A 23828-nucleotide genomic window follows, 5' to 3' on the forward strand; every position below is an offset into this window, starting at 1 on the left:
ATTTGAGCTGCTTACTCCATGTGTCCCTGGCCACAGTTTGAGACCAGCAAACAAAGCCTTCTGGTAGTCCCAAGATTCCTAATTAAGAATTACTGTGCCAGGAATTTGAGCTGTCATGTTTCACAACTTAGGAATTTGGAATGAACAGACAGACAGTAGTTTTAAGTCTAAGCTATTTTCAATCAGAATTTTGTTTAACTGGCACTGTTGAGCTTCTGCAGGCTTGCACATGAAAGACACATTAACACAACTGGTATGGTATGATTATTTAATCTGATCTCCAGTAATCTAATATAGAACAGCGTACCATGTTAAATTCTTATAATTGTTAAGTTGTAGATCACATAATTATGGCTTGGTTTGGGTTATTTATTTATTTATTTTAGTTTAGAGTTAAAGTTGACACTTGAGTCATGTTGCTTAGTGAGATGGTAGTGTAGACTGTTGGCAGTGTTCCTGGAAAGATAATAACCTGATCAATTACATGAACCATAAAGGATAAATATGTTAATCAGTCATTACATATGTATTCTGAATCTATATGCACAGTGGGTATACAGGTAAAGATACTGCAGTGAGTCGGCTTAAGTGCAAGTAACCTTAAACTGGGTACTCGCCCTTAATGAATACCAAATAAGTACTAAAAATGTGTACGTTTGTATAAATCTTTTTTCCTCAATAACTTGCCTCCCAATGCTCTATAAATGTATACCCTTCTGTGTATTAAGCATGGGGACAATGTTTAGGTATAGGAAGACATATAATAATTTCAATAAGAACAGAAGGGAGGCAAATCTGTAAGCTCAGGATGTGTTGTGCAGCTTTTGTAGAAGTCAGGCTTGTTATCAACAGCTGGAAGTCTCAGACACTTTGGGAGGAAGCCAGCTTTGAAGGGCTGCTAGCAGTGAGGAGCAGTGAGCTTGAAGATCTTGGAACCTCATAAGTTCTTTGGCTAGGTTTCCAGACATTCTGGAAATCCAGGATATGATTGGAAACATAAAAATGTTATCCAGGAATGGAAAAGTTGTGAATCTGGCAGGTGCCAACTATTGGAAATGTTTTGATGGTATTACAGTATTTATTCTTGCAAACCTTAAAAATATAGATACAAAATTAGAACAATTCTTGGTGAAATAAGGAATTAGGTTGTTACTCTCATTTACTAAAGAGAAAAAAAAAAACTAATAAATATGAAGGGTTGTGATTAAAATCTCTATTGTAATGTCAATAACTAGATAAAAGATGCATCTTATTATCTTATATTATTAATTATTATCTCCGCATTTTTATTATCAGTATTTGTTAAAAATGTATCTAGCCAAGTATTATGAATATACCGAATAACCATTAAGACTTAATGCAGCTTAGACCTAATGAAGGGCTGTAAAACCCTTTGACGTCTTTTTTGAGGTTGACATATTTTCATTTCTGAGCCTTTTAATTGTAAAATAGAGGCTGTCATGAAAAAAAAGCTTTTAGTAAAATGTGATATTGATAAAATATATTTCAGGTTTATGGGAAAGGGCTGAAAAACCCAGACTTGCATTATACACTAGGCATTTTAAACAAAGCCTGATCTGTATTGACGTGCTTCTAGCTTCTAAAATTGTTTGACAGTCTTGGTTTTCTAGAAGTTTAAAGGTGTAGTTACTACCAGTTAAACACAGATGTCTGGGAATGTATACTAAATTGTTATTGAATTATTATTACTATTAGTTGTAGTAGTATTATTAGTGTTAGTATGATTTATTATTGTTGTCATTGTCGTTATTAAAAACACAAAGCAATCCATCAGGTATTTTAAAATTCCTTTCTGATTTCAGCTGGCAGGGGCTGCTTCCCCCATGGATATTGCAGACCTGCCCCAGCTCCCTCAGCCCTCTTTTCTCCAGAATTCCAAGGCCCCCAAGTTCATGTTTGAAGACGCTGAAAGGATACTGCGACAAGTGAAGAACAACAAGAAAGTCCTTGAAGAAAACTTGGAAGCCATTATCCGGGCAAAAGATGGAGCTGCCCTACACTCTCAGATTGAGGCTTTGTCAACCAACAGGTATGGGCTAGCGCTATAGCAGTCTCATTCTCAATTCACATTACAAAAGTATAGCACTGATTAACGAAGTAAGCACTGCTTGCCTATGATAACGTGAATACTCATCATATACTTTAAACTTACACTTTTGTTTTCACAAATGCGGGTTATTCAGAATTGAGTTGTACATGTCAAAAAGAAGAGAACACAAATCCTGTAAATATGCATTTTTCCCTGTCTTTTTTTCTTGCTTTGTTAGGAAATTGTTGTACAAAATTATCTCTCCTTTCTGTGAATGTGGATTTTCAAAATAAAATTTAAAAAAAAAAATAACAAAAAAAATAAACTGATGGTGTCTGTTGAATTTATCCTAGGAGCTTGTATACTGGAGGTGTTTATGTAGTATGGTATGCTTTTGATGAAACTAGGTTAAGATGTTTTTAAGCAAGTTATTGGGAGTATCAGTCTCTGGCGAAATAAGAGGGACCTTCCAATGTCTTGCGTATGGTGGATGTACATCACGGTGAGCTTGTATTATCAGTTGTGGCAGGGTGTGTTTGTTATTGATGTACTTAAATGTTCTCAATAGCCAATATCCTGATCTCCAGTTTTGTCTTTGTTTGTTTTTTTTTTTTGGTTTTTTTTCTGAACCCCAGGGCAATGATTTGAATATTTTATTTTGCTTTGTGCTGTTTCAGCCCTGAATCATGCTATTGTGACAAATCGATTAATTATGTGTGCTTTCAAGAATCTGACGCTTTAAAAGTCAGGCCTGCTTTCCATGTCATCCTAACACTGACATGGTGTAAAAGTTACAAGTAGGATGTAAGATTAGTTCTGGTGTTTACCACCTGTTTCACTTATTATGTAAGCATAACATAATGTCCCCATGTCTTGAAGCTCTCTGTCTTGAATTACTCTTTTAATCAGACTTTTAGTTTAATCGTGTTTGTATGGGGTACATGAAGCACCCATGTGTTGTTTTGTAACATTGTAGTGCATTGAAGCTAAACAAATGAGGAGACACCTAAATTGTCTTGAAAAGTAACCATTTCCATATGGTCACCCGTTTTGCTACTTTTCCATGTTCATTGTTGTAAACTGGTGAAACACGTGCCCCCTATGGTTCACAGTGGAAGTCTGGACAGGACATCATAAGTCTATTTAGTTGCTTTAATTTTTAGTTAGTGTCACAGTTTAAATAATTGAAATAGTTTCCTGTGTGTACTGCGGTTATTCAAAATAAATACTGCAGTTATTCAAAATAAATATCTAACGGTTCCTGTCAGTCTCTTTTGTGGATTTCTGTCTGTAAAAAATATGTAAAACGCAAGATTTAGATCCATCACTGCTTAGATAAATAGTATAGAACCGTACGTGGCAGAAACCAAATGTAAGTGTTTTGTTGCTTTTTCTCCAAATAATTCTGTTTCCGACTTTCTAAGCAAAAAACCATCAAATGAGAAGACTTGTAATAGTGATGAGTGCTCACAGCCATGATGATTCGCAAGTCTTATATATATAGATATATATACTACTATACGCAATATATATATATATATATATATATATATATATATATATATATATATATATATATATAATATATATTATATCCCTTTTTTTATAGGAACGACACAAGGTTTGACCTAAAATAATTACTGCATTGGTAACCTGTTATTCTGTATTGCTTTGACACTTTTTTTAGTCATTTTTTTATTGTGTCATGTTCAATTCGTACTTTAAGAGGCTCTTTGGAGAGAATATTCAGACAGTATGGCTTGTTATATCTGACAGACTATAAAGTCATTTATTCCTCCTTTCAGTATAATTCGAGTTCAGTGCAACAAGCCCTGACTGTTGTCATTCTGTATAACATTGTTGGGCAGGAAACAGAAAAGAAAAACAAAAAAAGGTTCTAAAACCTAAAGAACGGATTGTAAAAATTTGGCTTTGCAGCATATTTAATGTCAAGACGTTTAAATGGCTTGACTGACAGTTGCCCTCGGAGTGTCCTCCAAGCTTCTGGAGGTTAAGGCAAACAAAACAAACAGATTGATTGGCAGATGTCAAGGAAGTGTTTACAGCACAGGAGCCAGATAATAGTAGAGCCTAATACATTTAATACATGATGTGGAATAGGACTTGGTGTGTAAAATTGAAGGGTGTGTGCCAAGAACCTTTGGATTTTAGGTAAACTGCTCCAAGCCCTATAATGCTGGAGGAAATGGATAGGTAATGAACCTGATATTGTATAATTCTCTTTACATAAAATATATTTTAAACTGGTAATTTGTTTAATACAGTACATTTATCTGTCTATTAAATCATTGTCTGTCTGTTTTATTTATCTACTGTATATATGTCTACAGTGTGAACTCTCTTTGGTCCTTTTGCAGCCAGCCTGGCTTGGTCTATTAACCGTTCTGTCTATTCACTGGGATATATATTATATTATATATAATTATATATATATATAATATTTCTACAATATATTATATATATTATATTATTATATATATATACGTACTATTTGACATTTTTTCATAAAAATGAACGTATTGCCCATGTTCTAAAAACACCGTAAATTTTTTGCATATTTTTGGCACTGAATGATATAGATTAGAAGTTATTCAACCTGGATCTAATATTATTGTGTCTTAAACACAAGTTCAGGGACCTGGTGTTGACAAATTAACACCGAAACCTTTGTTTCAAGTCCTGCCACAACATCTCAATGGGGTTTAGGTCTGGACTTTGACTAGGCCATTCCAAAACTTTAAATTTCTTGTTCTTCAACCATTGTGATGTAGACTTGTTTGTGTGTTTCGGGTAATTGTCTTGCTGCATGACCCAGCTGTGCTTCAGCTTCAGCTCACGGACTGATGGCCTGACATTCTCCAGTAGAATTCTCTGATACAGAGCAGAATTCATGGTTCCTTCAATGATGGAAAGTCATTCAGGTCCTGATGCAGCAAAGCATCCCCAAATCGTGAAATTACTATCACCATGCTTGACCGTTGGTATGAGGTTCTTGCTGTGGAATGCAGTCTTTGGTGTTCGCCAGACATAACGGGGCCCATGTTGGCCAAAAAGTTCCACTTTTGACTCATCTGTACATGGTCATGAATACTGACCTTAGCCGAGGCGAGAGAGGCCTACAGATCCCTGGATGTTGTTCTAGTGTTCCTTGTGACTTCCTGGACGATTTTACGCCTTGCTGTTGGAGAGATTTTGGCAGGATAGCCACTCCTGGGAAGATTCACTACTGTCCCAGACATTCTCCTTTCGGACAATATGGCTCTGACTGTCGTTTGATGGAGCCCCAAAGCCTTAGAAATGGCTTTGTAACCCTTTCTGGACTGATAGGCATCAACAACTTTTTTCCGGAGGTCTTCAGGAATTTCTTTTGATCGTGGCATGATGTGACTGTGTGCTGACAACTTCACTCTGATGGTAAGGGCCAAAGTTAGTCAGATTTATATTGGGCAGGGCTGGCCCAAATCAGGCCTGATTGTTAACCACAGTATTCAAACAGCTGACCCTAATTTATCCCTTTAATTGGGTTGAGTTAACTAGGGGGAGCAATTACTTTTTCACACCTGAAGATTGCATGTTTAATTACCATGCACACCAAACAAATGAAAGAAGCACCAAACTTTGGTGTCATTTTTTTTTTTCTCTCAGACTCCCTCTTTATACTACTACAACCCACGAAAAGATCTGAACAAATTCAATGTGAAAAATGTGCAAAAATGCAGAAAATCAGACAGGGGGGGCAAATACTTTTTCACGGCACTGTGTTTTGCTCTGTCTGTCCATCTATTTATTTATCTATCAAATAAAATGTAAACATATTTCATGTTTTGCACCATTAGCCCCTGTCATAATGGGTTTTTAAGTTAATTTAGTTGTGTAGAGCTGATAAGTAATTCGATTTTCAGGGGATAAAATAGTCGCATCTACTATAGGTTTCAATATACAGGGTGATTAGAAAGTAAGTTTGTCACATCAGTGCCCCATATCATTGATATGCTAAACTTACTGTCTAATCACCCTGTATATAAATGTAGCAGGGCACAGCAGGATTACTGCTTAAAACAGACCCTATTCCAAAATGTTAGTCAAAGTGAAAAATGTCTGATTACTTCCTTACAGCCAAACTCAATTAACTATTTAGCTAGGTAATGGGTATTTTGTGAAAATAATAACTCATGCTGTGAAAGTGAAACAATACTTATTTAAATTTAATTAACAAATCACATATTATTAATTCACTGTTAATACATTATTAAACTGCATTTAACCTTTGTTCCGATTACTGATTTTTTGGTTTTACACAACACTATGTGACTTGCAGAACTGACTGGGACTGGCACAGGACTTCATTTTACTTTTGGTGAGTGTTAATAAGAAAACACTATAGCAAGGATCTCTCTTTTATTTCATTGTGAAAATAGAATAGTAGTTTCAAGATCTAGTAAAAAAAAAAAAGAGATTGGATGAGGATCTGATGTCAAGAGCTGTATTTTTTTTAAGCCTTTTGTGCCAAATTGTGTGGCTTACTGATTAGTGGTATTGCTAATATGGCTTTTAAAATGTTTTTCAGGAGAGGTAATACTTTTTGGCATTGTAGTTAAGGGTTAACAACTGGTATTCATTACAGAAAAGCAGTCTGTTTCTGAGGCAGGTTCAAGGAGACTGATTGTACCCTTGTGCATGAATCAGCTGTTGTTGAATTTCTCATTTGTTCTGCACTCGGAATGTTCCTTCAGATGTCAGCCCTAGTTTTTTTCAGGTCAGACAGATCCTAATGGGTATCTCCCGATTGACTGTGTGCTTAACTCTTTCTCAGCCAAAATAGTCTTATAGCTCAATCCTGCTCAGCCCCTTCCAGCTGCTCACCTTATGAATACCTTGTGACAGCAGTTGCGTATTTGTAGTACAGTAGTAGCCAAGCCAAGACATATGTTAATGACACTTGGTATGCTGCCTGTTGTGTTGTAGACGCCCGAGTGTCTTCAACACTGTTGCCACCATTTCCAGCTCATTTCACATTGCCTACTTTTAACTTGGTCTCAGTCCCTGGCTATATAAAACACAGACAGGCACATGTGAGAACAGGATACACACCTTGTAAATGACAGAAAAATATTGACAAACAGCTTGTAAATATAAACGTGTGTGTTTTCACTGAAACTTCTACACACCCTATGAATCTTTGAAATTACTGTGGATGTTTTATGTTGTCTCTTGAATTTGGCAAAGGGGTCTCATAAACTAGGACCAGGTACTCTGAGTGAAGTTCGATTTCTTTAGGGTTAACTCATTTCAAAGCATCCCTTACAATCTCTGCTCTTTCAGATATGTCATTACCTAGCTAAGCAAGCTTTATAAAACCCCCGCTCAGGCGACACATGCGCATGCATTCCAGTTATTAATCATCAGCAACATCTACAGCAGGCTTTTAGCAGGTAATACTTTTCAAATCCAGAACATAAAAAGCAGCCTTTTGATGGATTACTGTGAGACTGTGCTTCAGGTAGCAGGTGTTCACCCCTTACTAAAGCAAGTCCTGGCCAGATCCTGTTCATGTTGTTGAATACATGTCTAGGGATGACATGCTGACATGTTCACAACGGCAGCCTGCAAATAATAACCTGTAGATCGATTCCCTTATCTATGGATCTTTTGACAGAAGTTTGGCTGCACTTCAGATTACATATCCTACTCTTACATTGTAACTACTGGTGGAATAAATGTGTTCAAAAAGACCATTTCCATGTAATTTGACAGTAGTTACCATGTACCCCATTATTACAGTTTAATGACATGGGTGTTCGTGCTATTTTAATATCTACTAGTGGAGCTTCTGGACATACTGTATAAATAAAATATGTTCTCAGTCTGAGCCTACAGCTGTTTGTTGTGTTATTTAGTTAGAGGTAACCACAGTGCAGTGGGCCATGCAGAGGTGGAAACCGCTGTCATGCAACGTAGTGGATGTTTGTAATATTTGTATAAATTACATTACAAAACTGAAAACCGCATATTTAATTTTAACAAAATGTTTTCGATTTCTTGTTTTCGTTTTTATATTCCTCATTCCAAAAAGGACCAAAAACATTCTGACGAAGCTGTATGAATGCGTATTGCTTGAAAAAGCAGAAAAGCACAGGCACATTGACTCCCCAGTGTTGGCAGAACAGTAATTTGAAATTAAAGTATAATGCAGGGGTCTGGTCCTGGGGAGCTACAGGGTCTTCTGGTTTTCATTTCAACCAAGCTCTCAGTTATTTAGTTGAACCAATTATTGGCTTAATTAGTCAAGATTAAAATGTGTTCCAGATCTTTAGCCATTGAGGATGTAAAGACACCTATAAGACTTGCAGGACTAGGGCTGTCCAGGACCTGGGATGTAGACCCCTGTTATACTATATGTGTTGCTCCCCTGCTGGAAGGGTCTGGGCTAGGGCAGAAGTGGTCTGTTTTTAAAGAAACAGGCCCTGCCAATGCCTGCACCTAGCTTGCAGACAGACACACGTCTGTTGTCAAATCAGGTGTATTCTTTTTTTCTCAGGCAGCATGAAGTGCAACTGCATTAATTAAGCCTGGGTATAGTGTTAGAGAGCCAACAGACAAGAAGTAATTAGTGAGGTTGGATGCTGCCTGCTGTTTCATCATAGGAGTGGTAATCGTCTTTGGAATAAAATGGTTTGCAGATTTTTTATAGATATTTATACAGTAGGTCAATTTCTCTAATGTAACGCTCAGCTAGAACAAAACAGCAGCAGTATACCCTCTTATGGTGATAAAAAAAATACCTTTTTAGGTAGTTTCCCCCTTTATTTTAAAGGCTTTCACTATTCTGCCAAAAAGATTAAATTGGTGAAATGTATCAGTAAAGGGCAGCTGTCCCAAACAACCTGTTCTGTTGTATTCTAAGTTCTGAGATACTGTTAGAATTGTCCTTGATTTGCTGCAGTCATCTCATATTTCCTCCTGAACAAGTCATTGAAGGTGAAATAGGAAACTGCAGTAGCAAAATATCTCATGGCCAGAATACCAGTGTTGATGCTGAGGGGTGACTGATTGTGAAAATTCTTTGTGGTAATATGTTATATGCATTGGATAACCTTTTTATGTTGTGGTAGGGTAAACTACAGAAGTGCCTATTGAAGAGGCAAAGACTTGAGAATCCAGCAAATGAGAAAACAATTCACATATCTCTTTGTGGTATGAGAAGAGTAACGATGGTGCTCTGGCAGGGCTATGTTCACAAGGTGTAGAATGTCAAGGCAGGAACAGTTATTTCAAAATTGTTTTTATTTTATTTTTTTTTAAATAATTTAGCTAACAAAATATTTGAGGAATTTGGGACAATGTTAACAAAGTTCATAACACATTTTAGTTAGGTTGGCTCAGTTAGTAGTCATTTCTGATACAAGGTCAGAAGTTTGAATACTAGTTGGGTGATGAAAAAATAAACCTGAACAAACTAATCTTCCAGCCCTGTACCCTGTCAGCCAACACTCATGGTTGTGGGGGCGTTGTGTTGTTGAAATTGCTTTTTAAGTGAGACATGAAACTGCTTCTAAGTGCTAAAATGGAGGAGTAAACCTCTATGGGAAAGGCTTATCTCATAGAAGCATTCCCATTCTCAATCTGTAAATGAATTAGTCATCTAAAGCAGAGTAAAGTCACCATACTTAAAAAAAAAAAAAAAAAAAAAAAAAAAAAAAAAAAATTAAGGAAGGATAAAGTTGCCAGATGTCTTGTTGTGATTAATTACTCAGGTCTAATTTAACCAATTTAGGTTAACAAAGAAGGCTTACTATCTAATAAAACACTATTGTAGGTATGAGCAGTGTATAGTTTATCTTACAGTAGCCAATCCTGTCTAACTTTAAATCAAATCATTATTTAAAAGTACCAAAGGAAAAGGTTTATTTCACACTGCGTTTAGAGTGGAAAGGCTGCAGGATACGGCAGAAGCTGGAGGGTTGAGTTAATCTATCCCTCTCTTCCTGTTTTAAAGTATCATTAAATGAAAAATAGGAATCTTTCAAGATGGAAAGCATTACAGTCTCCATGTACCTTGGGCTATAATCAAGAGAAGGGAAAAGGATCCAAATGGCAGTGTCATAGCTGGAGAGCCTACACAACATTTTTATAGGGTGAAACTGAGAAGACTGAGTCGTCTGGTCTGAGGACGATGGCTGGGTCAGGAGCTTTACTGTATTAAACAGGAATGGTGGGCCTGGAACAGCTGCACTGCCAAACCAGACTGGACTAGAAAGTAGAGTTCATAGTCTTTTCATCTGCCAAGAATCTCCCAAAGCCTGCACGACATATGGTGAGGTAGAGAGATTACACGTGTTAAAATCTGACAGGTATTTAACTGTTTAGTCGTCATGTCTCTGAAAATGCATTGTTTGGGACCTTGTTGATTTAATACTCTATGTAAACACATCAACTGGCTGGACAGGTTCAGATGAGGCCTGTGGATGAGGAGTTCTGTGTTCTTAAAAAGACTTCAGAAAAAGTATTTCAGTAATGTAAATGGTCATTTTATCTTGCAAATATTGCAGAACCTGGTAAACAAAAAAAACTGTAAATGGTAATCTGGGTAATAGTTAGACTCATAAGTGGAAATACTGCAGATTAGTTATTTATGATCACTTCTGGATGCAAACTTAAAGATGAAGGGCTCATTGTTTTTTTCTTTTGTCTATTGACATTTCTTTTATATTTTTTACTTTGTAGACCTATACGGTTTAAAAGCCGTTTTCACTACCGTAATTTAGTTTCACCCTTGATGCGGTAATTTTGTTACGCCTGTTCGTTTCAAACAAATTTTGTATGCATGTCCTGTTTAGAGGACATACGGAAATCTATATAGGATATATATATATATATATATATATATATATATATATATATATATATTACTGAGAAACCAGCTTTGTGTTACATCACAATGAAAAATAAACTTTAATTATGATATTAAAAAAACAATTTTTGTCAACAGAAATATGAATTTCATACTTAGACGGTAGATGTGCCATATACACACACAAGTGTATATATTATATATATATATATATATATATACGCTATATATATATATATATATATATATATATATATATATCATTTTCAAAATTGAACTGAAGTGACTGTCAAAATGGTATCAGTTATTTTGTAACTGTGGCAGTATATTAATCACACATGTGCATGTCAATGGAAGAACACAGTTTATATATTTTTTATTTTAAAAAATTTTTGGAACCCCGCCAATCAATTCACCATGTGATAGATCAGTAGGCTCTCTTTTAACAAAAATTGACTAGGCTCGCTCATCATGCTTTCTCCTTACACCTAGCAACCCCTTCAGAAACGTGTCTGGAAGTACCATATAACAGCTATTTCTGGTCAGATGCTTGTCTTTTTGTCATTTGGATACTGATTAAACAAAAGGATTATTATTGTTAGAGACTCATAACTTACAAATGCATGTCGAGGCCCAAAATAAAAGCTTCACCTTGAGTATTTATTGGTTTAATAAAGTTTTATAAAAGTCAATACCTGTGGAGAGACCCATGGTTTGATGCTGCAAGTAATAGTTCACATCTGTAAATTGCCTCCCATATTTCATACTGAATCAAACTGTCAATCCTATGGGTTAAGGATCATAGAACTGCTTACTTGAAGTAGTACATTAGTAGTTAGGGTACAACAGAATTCACCCTTGAAGTAACCTGGAATGAATTACCACATGTAGCTTAGCAGTCCACAGGTCCTGCCTGAGTTCTGTTGAAAGTTCATTTTCAACCCCAATACTAAGTCATATATAGGTCAATATGTTCATCAGTTTTAAAATTAGTGTTTTAGTAATTACATAACATGTAAACATGAATTTACTGATTGCTGCTGTTGCCTTTTTAATGACTAATATTTTAATGCTTTTAGAATAAGAAAAAAAAGGATATGGCTACTTAGCACTTAAAGGGTTAAAATTGTAACTGGATGCAGCTGCATGGGTTTAGACAGTGTTTCAGTGTATGGTTTTGGCTTGTACTGAGATACTGTACTTGGGAATAAAGATAGCTCTATTTAAAAATACAGTTTTAAAAAGTGTATCCAATTTACATGCAATGTCTTGTATTTTGTTGTTCTGTGTCAGTGCCTTAATCATTATACTTGCAGTGTATGTAGCTTTGCGTCTTCATCATCTTTTTAAGGGCTTGTAACAAGCTGCTGTTCAATTATTTTTCATCATCTTCTATTTCACTCCTTTATTAATTAAATGTTTTCTGCAGCGTGCCAGACACTTCAGCCAGGTGCATAAAAATGATCTCCTAATGATTTAAGCTGGATTTGAACACATTTTATCATTGTTGCTTTTTTTTGAAAAATTGAGTTAATGCTCCTGAGACTTTTGGCATGGGCTTCTTAAATATCAGCCTGCACTATTTTTCTATTGCTAAAAATCTCTGAAGAGAAATCTGGTCCAAATTCTGGGCTCAGCAAAGAGCCTTGTCTGAGCCAGCAGTCAACTTTATCCCTGAGCATTGCCAAGTTCCTCCATCTCGGATTAGAATGTACAAAGCAGATTGTTTTGTGAAGCTTTCCACTAAAGGGAGCCTTATCATGTTTCAGTTGGAAAGCAATGCTTTAATTCCCCAGTCAGGCTTATAAATATGCAGGTTTATGGTTCAGGAGAAACGTTCCAGGAACTGGGTCTGGAAATTTAGTTTTTTGCCAACCAAACTAAATTTGCTAGTACAAAAACTTTTAGGACCATCTTCAAAGTCAATTAGAATTGGGTTTGATAAAGTAAAAATGTAATTTTGTTTAATTTTTTCAGGCCCTTGTGACTCATGTATGTGGCACATACTCTGGGTACCTGACAAAATAAAATGGAGTCCCAAATGGTCGTGAGGCTGTCATAACCTGCATTGTGAATTTTAGAGGCTTTCATTTATCATTTGTGAATAAATGGTAATCGTGACATTTATATCAATTGTAATATCAATATATATATATATATATATATATATATATATATATATATATATATATATATATATATATATATATATATATATTAAAGTAGACTGATTAGCAAGATTAGAGGGCTGTTATCTACTTTAGCTGTGTTTTACATTGTATAGAGCACTTTGAAGGAGAAGATTACAGTTGAATGACATTGTTGGCAAGTGAAGAATTGCAGATTGACATTCATGTACTTGTCTTCATATGGGATATCTCTTGTTTCCAGGCATGAAAGCCATGCAGAGGAGCCCTATATATCACAATGTGTGATTCTGTGTAACGTGTCCTGTCCCTGGATCTTCAGTGCACAGCTTTACACACAACTTTCTTTCTGTCAGTTTACTGATGCTCAATCTGTGCACTGTTTTTTTTTTTTTTTTTTTTTTTTTTACAGGGAACCAGTAAATTAGCTTAGCAACTACTATTTAAACCATTTGTTTTATTATAGTTAGGCATAATGTTGACTGGGTTTGTGGATAGAGACATAGTTGGCTCAATATCTAGTTCAGGGTGACATGGATGTATGACTGCAGTGAAGTGGTCTGTTAAATGTACTTGTGATCAGAAATAAAGATTGGGAACTTGGCTTACTGCTGCTACATACTGTAGAGCTGATGGAAAGTAAAACAGAATGATTAACTGTTCTAATGGTTTTATGTTTTTGAAATGTATTGTCTGCCTATTCCTTATGAAAACCTAAAAACGATTATGAACATGCCCTGTAAATGTAAAAGCTAAATATTTCTTTAAAAAGCACATTTATTAATTCTATTAAAGAAATAATCCTCTTAATACAAATATTGCAACAAAGTTCCTTTAGTTTTGCTCAGATTTAGTTATGGAGGGCTGTAGGTTATGAAGAAAAGTAAATAAATGTAGCATTGAATAAACTGCCTTGCTCTTTTTTCTTCACTAACCTCTTCTGACACATTCCTGAGGCTTCAAGAAAATTATTTTTCAATGTCAAGGAAACATTAAACTAAAAAAAGATATTTACGCCCAATGAATTATTCACTTACAGTGGGTTTAATAAAGTTGTAGAAGATACAGTATGACCACATGTTTTCAAAATTAAAATTCCTCAGGATAACAATAAGGGAAATGTTGTGTGTTTTTAAACTGGTTGTGAATGTATAATGGGTACTTGAAAGCACACATGGGGCAATGTCAAGAAGACTGTCACAAGCCATATGAGGCAAAATCATGTTGCAAAAGTTTGCTGTTCTACCCCACAGCTCTGGTTCTATATACAGTATATATTTACAATGCTAGTCAAACCCTTCTCTTGCACATAGAAAGAGGTCAATGGTTATGTTTATTGGAACACACTCATTTTTCTATATTTTTTGGTAGAAAAACATTTTATATTAATATAGAATTTTGCTTTCATTTTATTGTTTTGCTGCCAATTTTAGCTTTTTGGTGGCAGGCAAATTTGCTTCATCAGAACTGGAATTTCCTTTAACTAGAACTAGGTATGTACCTCACCGTTGACTGTTCTTGGCTAAACTTTTTTTCAGACTGGTAGTTTTACTTCAGTATCTCAATCATAATTCAAATGTCTTTATTGGAAATTCCACCTAGCACATTTAGGAGCTTGTGAGGAAATATGGTTCTTATTCATTGTATAATTGTAATTGCCGTATTTCCCTTTAAGAAAAAAAATAGCATTGAGAATCTGACCTCATATCTAATAAAGACACAAAGCTTTAACCATAGAAGAATTCTGGTAACCTAAATTTACTTATTTGGAACTGCGATGAAGTCACACCCCTGACCTCAACATCATACTGGGATATTGACAAAAGTTAATATTGTATGTTTATGGGTGGAGTAATAGGTATTATGGCAATACAGTTTTTACAATCTCAGCAAGTAGTCTTGTTCTTACATCCCTTTAGTGAAACATATTGCATGCACATTGTAGATGTATAAAATTCACAGCATATCCCCCCCCCCCCCCAGTTTCCTGTTAGACACACCCAGATCACTTCCATGGGGCTGCCAAAGTCGCATTGTCCTGCCAGCCCTTCTAGATTGTGTGGCTACATCTGGAAATGATTTGGCTTAATAATATTATCAATCAGGGAGCAGAGGCAGTGCTATTAGTGTCTGATTTGGCTGGCTCGCTCATGCATTTTGGAGAAAACAGTCGTTTCCCCCCTAGAATTACTGTTGGCCAGACCATTGGAACATTTCAGATTTTTACACAAAGTGGTTTCCCTTTGTGGCCATTCATAAGGGCTGGGTCTGAGAAAGAAAGAGCGACTATTACATAAATATGGTTGGCATGACTTGGTCTCTGCAGCTTCGTAATTAACCCTGTAAAGATTGCATACGGGTTCATGTGTTGTAGTCTGTCATGGCTAATCAGACTAGACTGCGAATCAATAGACAAGTCAGTTACCACAAAGCACTGATCTTAAACATGAAATACATTTGATTTGTTTGCATTCTGTTACAATTATCTATTGTATACTATGGTACTAAGCAGTGTGCTTCTGTGACTTTAAACAACATAATGAAATATACCATTTTCAAAAACAAAAAGCATTCACACAAATAACACAAACATAAAAAGCAAAGAGGACAGCAGAGCTGTATGTGCTACAGCATGTGCACTGGCACACATAAATCACAGTGAGGTCTTTATATGATATTGCCCCCATATGTATGGACTATGAAGAGAACATACTAAACATCATATTATAAACCTGTGTTTCTACCATAGTTAATCATTAAATCCTTAGCAGTGTTTTTGGTTAAGCCTACTGGAATTGGCTGAAGATTTAAGATGGGCTTTGATGTTTTTGAATTATGTTTCATTAGGAAATAGAAAAGGGAGATATTATTCAAAACCGGGCTGCTGTTTACAACTTCATCTGGGTAGATTCTTTAGGGAAATGATGTACGATTACTGAATAGACTTTCCATTATGCATTAGAAGCAGCTGCTGTGCTTAGACTGCTGTCAAAGTAAAGCAGGCTTTGCTGGTTAAATGAGGGCATGTTGTCATTTAGATCTACTCTGAGTTATATCATCTAGATCTACTGATTGTTTTCATTTTCTTTAGTAGTTGTAATTGAGATTGCATATATCCATTTTGCACAGCTATTTGTTTAAATATAATCGGACCACTATTCTTCAGTAATATAATATATATATATATATATATATATATATATATATATATATATATATATATATATATATATATATAATATGAGGAAACTCCTTTTTATTTTTCTGAAAACTGTGCCAAAGAACAATAATGTGTTACTAATAATAACTTACTGTAGCACTGGATTGAGCTCAATTTGTCTCGTATACAACAGGCCTCAATGTATTTTTATTTGTTTACTTTCTCTGGTCTCAACAAAGGAATCCATCTGTTTTGTCCTTATCATTCATAAACCTTAAGCATGTTAGGCTCAATTGTATTTATTTAATTTGGTTCTCCTTTCTCTGTTGCCAACATACTTTTAGCACCACCAATTTATTGTTATCTGTCAAATAGTACTACATCTTCATAATCTGATTTCATGTTTCTAAGCTCAGTTTTCAAGTTGTAAATGTTTGCTTTAAAATGTGGGAATAATATCTATAATAATGAGGTGTCCTTGAGGCCTTTATCAGTGAGCCTGGGTTCATGCGTTATTCACAGAATAAAAAAGATTATCCATTGTCAGCTCTGAGATTCTGGTGACTAAAATTGGAAAGTATGAAACGGATTTAGAAAGTTACAAATCAGTTATATTGCTGTCCCTTGGCATTTTAAAGAAGCAATTTATTCAGATGAATGTAGGTTTTAAAGTTTATGTTTTCTTTGCCCCCAATGTCAGGAATGCAACTGAAGAGACACGAATGAAGAAGACGGTGGATGCTTGGATTGGCGCGCTCAGTGAGGACATTCAGGTGTGTGAGATTTAGAATGGGTTTAATGAAACACGCACGCAGAGTGCCTCAGCACTGCCTCTGCTTTCCCGTGAGATTTTTTTGCATAAATCTATGTTTGTGATGCTAACGAGTGCAAAAATTGTATATTTTTTTTTTTTTTTGTCTACATTTTGTCTGCAAACCAGCACTGATCTGTGACCCAGGTGTTTCTCAGAACGCAGGAAGGGAGTCCCCCGCGAGAGGATTGAGGTTAACATTGAAATCATCATGGTGTTTATCTATTTATTTAAAATGTACCCTTTACTCCTTGGATTAACTAAATCACATTTACAATAACTTACAAGTTAAAAGCTTAATAAACTGGCTGATTTAACAGCATAGCATCTATGCTATCCCCATAAGCTTCATTCCCCCCCCCCCCCCCCCCCAACTTTGGGACAGTCTAATTGGAAACAAGTAGACGAGCCATCCTTCAATAAAGAAAAAAAAAGTGACTGAATAAATTGGATCACTTGAATTTTTATTAACTTTGGCTAAGCTAACCTCCAATATCACACTGTCCTTTACTGAGCAGTGTTCAGGATGCATAAGCAATGTGCCACACTATATTTCAAAACCACTCAGAAGGAAGACGGACACCATTTTATGGTAATGCTCGACCTTTCAGAAGTTAGGTGGAGTACAACCCAGGGGGCATTGTAATTTATTTTTCATTGTGATTCTGTAGGGGAGGTTTGACCCAGTAGTACTTGTGCCTACATTATGGAATTACTACCTTTTTATAACCCTCTGGGCACAGTGAGCAGAGAACATAAATAAATGAATACATGTGAATAATCTGTTTGCCTCTTGATATGCACTTTCTGAAATCAGCCAACCTGGAGTGAAAAAAAAATCAGGAGTTGCAGAAAGTGGCAATTTTTCTTTCCTGAATGGTGTCATAACTTTTTTTTTTTTTTTTTTTTTTTTTTTTGCACTGTTTTCATTCTAACCAAGAGAGACCTGCAAAAAAAAAAAAAAAAAAAAAAATAGTGACCAACTGTGACAAGGTATACCCACCCCTGTGTGTATTGTATTATTTTTATATAAAAACACTTTATTTTATTGTTAAACCTCCCATGCTAAACTTGTGCAGAATATCTCCATATTGATTAATGTATTACTGATTTGGAGATGGTCACTTGTTTAAAAACCGGCAACTTTGGCTGATTGAGGTTTTGGCCACCATGCTGTGTTGTTTTGTTTATTTATTATTAAACATGCGCATCAGTGCTTTCATACCCCAGTACTGTTGTCTGTCTACATCCTTGTCTGACGTCACCCCCAGCCGTCCTGTTCACGCTAACATGTATCCCAATGTCACTCCTTCCTTGTGTCTAATTAACTTTTTTTAATCCTACAGGGAAGACACAGCTGAAGTGGATATATTGGTATATCCAAAGTCATTCAGTAACACATTAGAAGGTTGTTACTGGGAATGTGGCAAACGGTGGTCATATTTCTAGAGAAAATGCAGTAATATAGTTTGAGCTTTTTTTTTTTTTTTACTTTATTAAACTACAAGGATCATTTGTGGCTCTTTTTTTTCCTTCTAAATGGTTACAGAAAAAAAAGAGTTGTGATTGAAAGGGTAAATAATAAATGAAAGTCTTGAAATGTCGTTTTCAAGTATAATGTGTTGTGTCCTTTATTCACAGAATGAAATTGCAAGAAAAGATGTTCCATCACTTATGAAAGTGAAGGAGAAAGAAGCTGTTACTGTTTCATCTCAGAAGGGTCGTGGTGCCAAGGACATGAAGCTGCACAGAGATGTGAAAAATAAAACACAGAGTAAACTAGTAACTCAAAGCTCTGTGAAGCCCTTCCAGAACCCAGCAGGAGAACCTTCTTAAAGGTCTGGTGTAAAGAATAGACCAGTAACTTTTCAGAGGAAAGAGAAAGCTGCAAAGGTGAGAAAGTCAAGAATGCTACAGCTAAACAACAGACTTTTAACAACTATAAGGATGTGTACCAAAAACTGCCAAGCACATCTGTGCGATTGCAAATGATTTTGCGAATAGATCTATTAACCGACAGTGGGTAGGTTTCCAAGGTTTTGTGGGAACGATTAGTTATAACAGTCTACAATTGTGCATGTTTCCATCCCTGGCCAATATGAAGGCACATCCAAGTCATTCAAGTTAGAAGAGTCACAAGTTTTCACAGAAACAAACATCCATACAAGAAACAGTAGTACACACTTTCACATAGTAAGCTTTTTTATTATATATAATTCAGCCTCCTTCAGCTTTAAAACACTTAATGTTCTTAAAAATCCTCTTCATGTTCAGAATCTCTTTCAAGGTGACTTTACAACACTGACTGGCACAAGAACTTTTGGATCAAGTCCAGGTGTTTTGACAGAAGCTGTTCTACGCTATGACAATCAAAGTTAGTAATGGCGTTACCACAACTACAACCCGTCTTTTTACATTGTGATCCAATTACAAACATGATTTTATAATTCTCTAACAGGTAAAAGCTATGTAAATGAATAAGCTACACCAGGTAGTTTATAACCAAAATAGGTTGCTGTAATAGGTTAAAATGAGCTATGTGCTGGCTCAGTGACAGATTATCTATAAATAAAAAAGATGGTCTCCAGGACAAAAGACAGACCTCCTCAGTACTCCTCATAACATGCCAATGTTACTTAGCAAGCACTGTCACTATGGATCCAGGAGAAACACACACAACCTAGCAACTAGTAGAGTGTCTAACATTTAAGGTTATCATTAGTAATGACTTTATATGTGTTCAATCTTTTTGTTTTGGTAGATTAAGGATGTATTTCTTTTCTGTTCCAAGTCAACTATTTACACCATTTCAAAAGAACTTAGAAGGCAACCAACATAAGGTTACAAAAATGAACATTGTTCTTTTAGTATTTACTGTCTTTTGATGTTAAAAATACAGTCTTTACCAGTGCTGGGAAAGAGTAGTTTCATCCTGAAGTTAACCTACTTTGACTTAAAAGAATTTCTGTACCCTGCCGTACCCATACACTAATGGCATACTAGTTAGTGTTGGAAATTCATATTCATATCCAGCAAAGGTTACCTGCAGATAACACATCCATTTGAATGAAATGCAGTTGTAAGTGATATAAAACAGAACAGAAAATAACATATACAGTATAGCTAAAAACAAAACTGGATACAATGGTATCCACTAATACTGTAGGAAACACAATTCAGGTCAAATATATAGGTGGTTCATTAAAACTTTGAATGTTAAACACTTTTCATGTTCAATTTTCATGTCCTATAAGTTGACCACAAAGGAAGTCAACCTCTAAGCAAACCCAACTCAGATCAACCATCTCAACCTGCACTTGACTTTATTATGGAGCCGAGCCTGTGATACTGCATCTTAGGTGCCACTGGTTATGCAGAAGTCAGTAATGGAGGATGAAGACTATCTCTCAAGGGCTTATGGGAAGGCTTTGTATCAGGGCCATCGCAGCATTCTGAAGAAAAGCACATATCTCAGATTGAACTCTGCTTCACCAAAATCCAAACCCCAGAGACCCAAAGTGGTGGAAAGGGTCAAAGGTCAGTAAACACAGCAGCAGTGTTTGTGATACATCATTGGGTTTCATTTGCAGTCTGCTATTCTGTCTTTAGAATGCAATTAATTAAGCTGTGTTTGGCAATACTGTTATTAGCCAATCCATAATCTCTGGTAATTGATGATGTGGAGGGTGTTTATGTGATTAAATGAAGAGTGCTTTTTATTATTGCTTCGGCTCCTCGCTTTTTTTGTATTCTAGTACCTCTGGTAGTACTATAGTTCTTCAAAAGGAAGGCAATATTTCATTTGTTCTGCTTGTAGCCTGTAGGGATATTAATACCTCTTGCTTATAGTTTTGGAAAAGAAGTTGTTTAGAGGTTACAGATCTAATAAAGTGATAGATTGGACTGCCATCAAACATCAGTATAAAATAGTTGGGATTTTGTATTGGATATTGCTCTAGCAAAATGGCTTTTCTTGCACTGCATTTGACCGGTCCCTTCAAATAACAAGGTTTTAGAATAGAGATGATAATAAAGGTTATACAAACTAGACAGATTTCAGTATACCTTTTTGGTAGAAGTCAACATTAAAACAATGATCTGATTAATGATAGATGAATAACTTTATGTTGCAAACATTTCTGCTGAGATCCATAGCATCAATAACTATGTTTTGGTGTCTGCATACAAATGAAGTGAAGAGCTTTGAACTGGACCTCCAGGTCTGTCTCTTCTCTCACCACAGTTTGTTGTGTAATTCTTTCTCGGAGCTATTCAACCATGCGTAATCTTTTAATGCATGCCCTTTTAGGTAATATTATGTATTGAATCATTTTGTTAAAAAAAAAAAAAAAAAAAAAAAAAAACTCAATCTGAAAAGGTCAAGTTTCAGTTTCAGTCGATGGGAATAATAATTACCTCTTAAGCACGAAGAACTAATTAAAGCAACAGCCAACATAAACAGATATTTTAATTTGCTGCCTCTGAAAGGCTTTTTTGTGATGCATGAATTTCTTGGCATTAATTAATTTATTTATTTTGCATGGGTATAATCTCTGATCAAAAGAGCGAGCACTTAATCATAAGCTGAAGTTTTATTTTGCGTGCATTAAAGTACAAAGCATTTGCCTATTTTTGTGATTCTCTATGCTCTTGATAAAAAAATTTGAATTGATATTCTTCCGCTAAGAGCCCTTCTGGGAGCCCAGTGGTCCTGTCTTAGTTTGATGTGTGTATTATAACACACCACGCTTCACACAGAGAGACTCTTAGGACTTGCTGACTCACCTTTTTTTAAATTTAATTCTGCAGTTAAATAAAAACAGTTGTTGTCCTGTATCAGCTGCTTTACTGTACAATACATGTTCAGTATAGTTCTCCAAGATATGTGTAACGTGTGTGTGAATATTTTGATAGGATAATGAAGGTGCTGAGCCCATAGCCATGTTTATGTTATGTTATTGGAAACATATCATTATCTAAGGTAAACGTAATCGCAGAGCAGTGATTTGATACCACTTTAGCTAGTAGCAGTATATCATTTCGGTCAGGGTAAGAGAACACTATGGCAGATGTCCATGGCTTTAGATCCCCATGAATGTTGGCTGCACCAAGAAGTGATAGAAGATGTATTTTGCAGGTGGGGTGCAACGGATCAGATCTCTTTCCATATGGAAAAGAAGCAAGACACCTGGTTTCTTTTTTTCCCCCTAGCTTATGGCTCATGTTCTTTCCCTTATGGTAATTTTGAGTATCACAGAATCTGGTTTAATCTTCTCCCAGACGTGGTAGCAAGCAGATTTTGTTTCCATGCTTAAGAAATACTTTCATCCAAAGCACCGCCAAGCACCAATGGAAAGAAAGATTTAATGTATTTGACTCGGTAGCTTAACACACAATAAGCCAGGTGCTGTTCAAAAATCAATGTAGCCTTGTGAATTTATGAAGGTAACAATTCCAATTGGGCAATAGAAAACTAGCAAGCACTGGTTTGTGTGGAGGTGACATGTCGTTTGAATTCTTAGCCAGTTTACTCCAGTAGAACCATAGTTCATGATACAAGAGGCTGTGGATTTCTTTACTGTCTGAGTTGGTAGAGTGGTAGAGATCCAACAGGACCTGGTAATTGACCAAACCCACCCCACACTCAGACATGAACTAAAATGTGTTACTGTGCATGTCAGTATCTTCAAATGCACGTACCGTAGTAATGATGACTAAAACAAGTAATGATGACTAAAACAAGCTGTCTTTTCTAAAATCATACTCCTTTCAAAGGTTTAACATTTAATGAATATTTAAAAAAAAAAAACATGCTATAAACATGTTGGCTTGTTGCATTGCTACAAACAATACAATGTGTTAATATTTAAATAAATAAATGCAAATCCTGTCATACCATAACTAATTAATGACCATTTTTTTGACCTGCATAGTCATTTGTGTGAAACTGCAAAACCATGAAAAGAAAATGATTTCTACTGACTGCATGCTGGTAGATGATTCATTAATTTTTAATGCATCACTGTTTCAGTGATCCTCTTTATGCAAAACTAATTCTGTGTGCCATTGAAACCAATAACACATTTTTAATCTTTGTAAATTAATGTCATCCAGCATTGCGGAATTCATCTCAGTGGGTTTCTCTTCTGTTTATAAAAAAAAAAAATATTGTCAGTAGCCAAACCAAAAAGGCCACCAGTTCAGAGTTCTTGCATAAAGTTAGTTAATGAAGGCTGCATATTTTTTGGTTTGTTTGTTTGTTTGTTTTTCTGTCTCTATTTTGAATACAAAAAAAGAATGCGGATTGGGAAACGGAATGAGCCATGAATAGCACTACATTAGCAATATAAAGCATAGTGGCTGTTCTGAGCTGTGTCAGGGTAAGGGCAGGGTCGCTGCAACAGAGGCACATTTAAAAGTGTTGCTTATGTTTTTTTGTTTTTTTTCTTAGGAATCAAGATGAAGTCTGCCCGAACTCAAACAAGCCCATTCCCACTTAAATTGGCAGTGACCAGACCGATAAAGCAGCGACCAATTTCTATAACGCTGCTCCCAGAGAACCAATACATGTTCAGCCCCTCTGGAAAAGAGCCTTTGTCTGTTATACGGTCAAGTTGAAGGGCATCTGATCAATATGGCCATTCCATTGGGTAAGTGTTGTATTTTAATGTGTGTTGAAAACGCCAGAGTTAAGAGTGACGTTCATTATTTTGTTTTCCTAAGTTTTGAGTTTTTCCACATGAAGTCATATCACCCTTGTGTTTTCGTGTGGTCAGAACTGTTTCTGA

At 35.7% G+C, this 23828-nt stretch overlaps 1 protein-coding gene across 1 annotated transcript in view; it reads left to right on the forward strand.

The window, feature by feature from the left end:
* Window positions 1-23828, forward strand: part of LOC121329728 (protein TALPID3-like) — an 86314-nt gene that overhangs the window by 48984 nt on the left and 13502 nt on the right. Inside the window, exons 5-9 of the mRNA XM_041275442.1 lie at window positions 1824-2050; window positions 16930-17002; window positions 18682-18933; window positions 20295-20577; window positions 23492-23690. Coding sequence (XP_041131376.1) covers window positions 1824-2050; window positions 16930-17002; window positions 18682-18876 — 495 coding nt within the window. The 3' untranslated portion in view covers window positions 18877-18933; window positions 20295-20577; window positions 23492-23690. The remainder of the gene's footprint in view (window positions 1-1823; window positions 2051-16929; window positions 17003-18681; window positions 18934-20294; window positions 20578-23491; window positions 23691-23828) is intronic.

This window comes from Polyodon spathula, chromosome 17, assembly GCF_017654505.1.
Source record: "Polyodon spathula isolate WHYD16114869_AA chromosome 17, ASM1765450v1, whole genome shotgun sequence".
Classification (NCBI taxonomy): Eukaryota; Metazoa; Chordata; class Actinopteri; order Acipenseriformes; family Polyodontidae; genus Polyodon; species Polyodon spathula.